The 5,700-nt window shown below is 36.0% G+C and overlaps 1 protein-coding gene across 1 annotated transcript; it reads left to right on the top strand.

The window, feature by feature from the left end:
* Positions 1-477: 477 nt before the first annotated feature.
* LOC107373397 (uncharacterized) lies at positions 478-4,853 on the top strand. The gene is made up of 4 exons (XM_070555938.1): positions 478-1,516; positions 1,959-2,066; positions 2,153-2,360; positions 4,389-4,853. The coding sequence occupies exons 1-4, from the start codon at positions 1,341-1,343 to the stop codon at positions 4,851-4,853; spliced, it is 957 nt and encodes a 318-aa protein (XP_070412039.1). The 5' UTR covers positions 478-1,340.
* Positions 4,854-5,700: the final 847 nt, after the last annotated feature.

Here is a 5,700-nt window from a genome sequence, read left to right as displayed (position 1 = left end):
AATATCTACTTTAAATGGTAACAATACAAATGTAAAAAAAGTTCTGAGACAAACACCTGTTGTAGAGCAGACACTTCCAGAACAAAATAAATTATTCCTCCATGTTACCACACTGGGGTTATTCATAATGATATAAATGTATATACATTTACTAACTATTAAAAAATATAAAACTTTGTGAGGTTTCACTTTCGTAATAATTAATAGTACCAGAGATAGCTAGGCACTGTAGCAGCCAAATGGTTCATTGTTAGCATTAAAACATTCCTCACCATCACGTTTCTCTGTTGACAGCGTTGGTTTAGTGTTAACGTTATCCAGTCGCTGCTTTTTGTTTTTCTTTGAACGCGTGCTGACCGCAGGTGTCGCAGTGGAACAGGAATCTTTCTCTTCAGGTCCATCCATGGCGCTGCCGTAGCTAGCTAGCGTCAGTCCGTGTCGGTTTGACTGGTGGATCCACCTCAGCTCCAACGCACACCGATGGGAGGGACTTCCGTATTAAGATTCACTGTGATTGGATGTTTGCACTAAGCTCATCTCTGTATGGCTAATTTTCGTTTTATTCCCTTTGGCGCGACGATGGCTAGTTTTCATATGCAACCTAAAAATCCAGCGGGAAACGCTTCATAACTGAGTCCAATGCACTATAAGAGGTGAGCAAATTGTTTTATTTTTTGTATGCAGGGTTGTTCTTTTAATTATAATTCACTTTTAAATATTACTTTAGCTGATGAAGAAAAATCATTTTTAAGAATGAAAATGTTTTGTGTAAATGTAGCATGTTTTGTATTAACTTAACTAAATATTCTTGTTCCTGTTGTGTTAGCCATTTTTACATTTTTCTTTGAAAATTATCAGCATTTACAAGTTCGCTTGCAGGGAAGAGTAGTCATAAATAATGATAATTAACATATTTATTAAAAACCCATTTATCTTTCTTTTTTTGGTCATTCTTAGTAAGTCAACATAATTATAAATTCAGGTTTTTATTTAGCAAGTGTTACTTCCTGTTGAGCTGTGTATTGTAAAAAGAAAAAAAAAACAACACAAATAGATTGCAGAGGCAATACAGTTTGTAACTGTATGTGCTGTGCTTTTTAAGTAAGTAAAATAAACTGGAACTAGAAATGTTTATATCTTGATTTTTTTTGTGTGTTGAATTTTTTGGTCAAATTAATGGTTTTACATTTTTCCTTGACTTTTCAAAGAATGCTTCAAGAATTATACAAAGACTTGATCTGTTGCTATATCAGTGACCTTTTTTACCTATGACATTCTGAAGATACCAGTATTTCAATGTAATAATATAATTAAATAAATCTATAATTTTTCCTACTAGAATGCCTCTTGGGATGAAGTTGTGCACTCATACAGAGGGAAAACAAACTAAAAAGAAGACTCTGAGGCTGATTAAATGGCTGCAAAAGAAACACCTTCTAAAGAAGAAGCTGAGATGCCCTGTTTGCCACCATAAGATGAAAATGATATCTGTGGTGAAGAAAGACCAATTTATGTGGTATGAATGCATGATAATGTAGAACATTTAACATCACATTCTGATATTAAAGGCAGGGTACGTAAGTTGGAATTGTTAAAATAATTTTGACCATCTGACCTTGTTCTATGAGAAAAAGTGTGATCTTTCATATTTTATTTTTCTCCTAAGTCCCTCCCCTGGCTTTACAGCTAAACTAATAATTTCTGCAAGCCTACCACACTGGCTAATAGCACTGCATTTCAGATGTTCTCTCACTTGACTCGGCTTTCCCTGCATGTGCACGTTAGGAGGCGTGGCTTTCGGCTCATTCAGGAAGGTCGGGGATAGAGCAACAGCCCTTCAAATTTTAAAAGCAAGACACAGTGCTAACTTTATCTCAATATTTATTTATTTTTTAATATAATTTTGTGATAATGTTTATAGGTTCATTTATTTACCTCACTTTTTGGTTTGTTCTCAGGTGCTGCAAAAGAGCAAGTCATAGAAAAGTCTCCAGAACAATTAGAACTGGCTCCCTCTTTGAGAAATCAAAATCTTCTCTTTTCAGTTGGATGAAGTTCATCTACAGGTAGCCTGTGTGTATGAATGTCAACAGGAATAGCAGTTAATAATAGGGCCTCAGTGAGTTTTGATTGGTTTTCATTTCTGTCGCAGATTTTCACAAGGGCTCAGGCTCAGGCAGATAGATATGATTGATGATGATGTGGCTGGCAGCTCCAAAACATTAAGTGCCATGGCAAAGCGTATTCGACAAGTCTGCATCAGTGCAATGGAAAGACACGGAGTAAATAAAGGGCACTGTCTTGGTGGTCACAAAGAATTTGTGGTTATGGATGAAAGCTGTCTCCGTCATCAGCCAAAGGTTGTAAACTCTCAGACCCCTTTGTTATTATCAGTCCAGATCTGAACATGTCCCCTAAACATATAAGTTTTAAGTTTTTACCATTACATTTAAGAATCAATATACAGGTGCTGGCCAGTAAATTAGAATATCATCAAAAGGTTGAAAATATTTCAGTAATTCCATTCAAAACGTGAAACTTGTACATTATATTCATGCAATGCACACAGACCAATGTATTTCCGATGTTTATTACGTTTAATTTTGATATTTATAGGTGACAACCAATGAAAACATCAAATCTGGTATCTCAGAAAATTAGAATATTCTAAAGGCCAATGAAAAAATGTTTGTTTCTCTAATGTTGGCCAACTGAAAAGAATGAACATGAAAAGAATGTGCATGTATAGCACTCAATACTTAGTCGGGGCTCCTTTTGCCTCAATAACTGCAGTAATGCGGCGTGGCATGGACTCGATCAGTCTGTGGCACTGCTCAGGTGTTATGAGAGCCCAGGTTGCTCTGATAGTCGTCTTCAGCTCCTCTGCATTGTTGGGTCTAGCGTATTGCATCCTCCGCTTCACAATACCCCATAGATTTTCTATGGGGTTAAGGTCAGGCGAGTTTGCTGGCCAATCAAGGACAGGGATACCATGGTCCTTGAACCAGGTGCTGGTGGTTTTGGCACTGTGTGCAGGTGCCAAGTCCTGTTGAAAGGTGAAGTCTGCATCCCCATAAAGTTGGTCAGCAGCAGGAAGCATGAAGTGCTCTAAAACTTCCTGGTAGACGGCTGCATTGACCCTGGACCTCAGGAAACAGAGTGGGCCAACACCGGCAGATGACATGGCACCCCACACCATCACTGACGGTGGAAACTTTACACTGGACCTCATGCAACGTGGATTCTGTGCTTCTCCGCTCTTCCTCCAGACTCTGGGTCCTTGATTTCCAAAGGAAATGCAGAACTTGCTTTCATCAGAAAACATAACTTTGGACCACTCAGCATCAGTCCAGTCCTTTTTGTCCTTGGCCCAGGCGAGACGCTTCTTGCGCTGTTTCTTGTTCAAGAGTGGCTTGACACACGGAATGCGACACCTGAATCCCATGTCTTTCATGAGTCTCCTCGTGGTGGTTCTTGAAGCGCTGACTCCAGCTGCAGTCCACTCTTTGTGGATCTCCCCCACATTTTTGAATGGGTTTGTCGTCACAATTCTCTGCAGGGTGTGGTTATCCCTAGAGCTTGTACACTTTTTTCTACCACATTTTTTCCGTCCCTTCGCCTGTCTGTTAATGTGCTTGGACACAGAGCTCTGCAAACAGCCAGCTTCTTTAGCAATCACCTTTTGTGTCTTGCCCTCCTTGTGCAAGGTGTCAATGATTGTCTTTTGGACAGCTGTTAAGTCAGAAGTCTTCCCCATGATTGTGGTGCCTTCAAAACAAGACTGAGGGACCTTTTAAAGGCCTTTGCAGGTGTTTTGAGTAAATCAGCTGATTAGAGTGGCAGCAGGTGTCTTCTATATTCAGCCTTTTCAGAATATTCTAATTTTTTGAGATACCAAATTTGGAGTTTTCATTAGTTGTCACTTATGAATATCAAATTTAAATGTAATGAACATTGGAAATACATTGGTCTGTGTGCATTGCATGAATATAATGTACAAGTTTCACGTTTTGAATGGAATTACTGAAATATTTTCAACCTTTTGATGATATTCTAATTTACTGGCCAGCACCTGTAGTAAAACTGTTACAACCAAACAAAAACAATCTGTTAATAAACATATTATTATATCAATTACTATGATGATTTGAATCACTTGAGTCAGAATTTAACAAAATTAAAGTTTGTAAAAGTAGTCAATTAATCCATAAAGGAAATGAATGACAGAGAACAGCTTTTTTATTCAACATCTTTGTCATGCTGTTAATAAAGTTAAAATACAATTTACTTTAATAACAGCAATACAATTAAAATGTTAAGATGCAAACTGCATTTAAGAATATACTTTGTAAATATTCTGTTTAACCTTAATCTTTTTTTATTTTCAGTATGCACGTGGACGCTTCGGAAATGCTTGGAAAAGAAAGAAATGGGTCTTTGGACTGATGGGAGTGAAAGACAAAAGGCGAAGGCTCGTGTTAAAACTTGTAGAGAAACGAACAAGGCGTCACCTTGTTCCTCTGATCAGACAGCATGTTAAGTCGGGTAGTGCCATTATCAGTGATGAGTGGAGAGCCTACAAGAATGTCTTGACAAACATGGGGTACAAACATTACACAGTAAATCACAGCAGGTGGTTTGTTGATCCTCACTCGGGCAGTCATACACAACATATTGAAAGAGCTTGGATGACAATTAAAGGACATATTCGCAGACTAAGAGGAAATCGTACAGAGATGTTGTTGGAGGAACATCTTAAAGTTCACGAATGGTCATCTTGGCTTGGTTCAAAACATCCTGATGGACCACTGGGACGCTTATTCAAGGACATATGGAAATCATTCCCAGTTTAACCTGAATCTCTTCTACAACAGTTTTTTTTAGGGAGGGGGTATTTGGTGTGTTTGATGAGTTTGGATGTTAAATGTGCTACACTTACAATACATGACCATTTTTGACAGTAGTTAACATAGTTTGTACAAATATTTTAAGCATTTAGTGTAACTCTGAAGTTTAACAAATTTAAACATTTAAGACTAATTTTTGGTATTTATAAATGTTTATTAGTCATTAATAAATAAAGATATGTTTTATACTTTACAATAAGGCTCCAGTTTGTATTTATAAATGTTTATTAATCATTAATAAATAAAAACATGTTTTACACTTTACAATAAGGCTCCAGTTTGTATTTACAAATGTTTATTAATAATTAATAAATAAAAACATGCTTTGCACTTTATAATAAGGCTCCCTTTTGTATTTATAAATGTTTATTAATAATTAATAAATAAAGACATGTTTTACACTTTACAATAAGGCTCCAGTTTGTATTTATAAATGTTTATTAATCATTAATAATCATTAATAAATAAAGACATGTTTTACACTTTATAAGAAGGCTCCAGTTTGTATTTATAAATGTTAATTAATCATTAATAAATAAAGACATGTTTTACACTTTACAATAGCGCTCCCTTTAATCATTGTAAGTATTTATAATGCAGTTATAAGGTACATTAATTATTTGCCCAAAACTGTGTTTACAAATGCTAATAGTGCTTAAAAGATAGGTTCTTAGTTTGAAATGTTTAATATATGAAGTCTAGATAAAGTACATAAGTCAACAGATTTGGTTCACTATTTGGCAAAAAACTAGTAGGTTTAGTCTCTTTCTCACCCTTAATTAATGCATAATAA

This window comes from Nothobranchius furzeri, chromosome 1 (genome assembly GCF_043380555.1).
Source record: "Nothobranchius furzeri strain GRZ-AD chromosome 1, NfurGRZ-RIMD1, whole genome shotgun sequence".
Taxonomy (NCBI): domain Eukaryota; kingdom Metazoa; phylum Chordata; class Actinopteri; order Cyprinodontiformes; family Nothobranchiidae; genus Nothobranchius; species Nothobranchius furzeri.
This window is presented reverse-complemented; position numbering and strand designations above follow the sequence as displayed.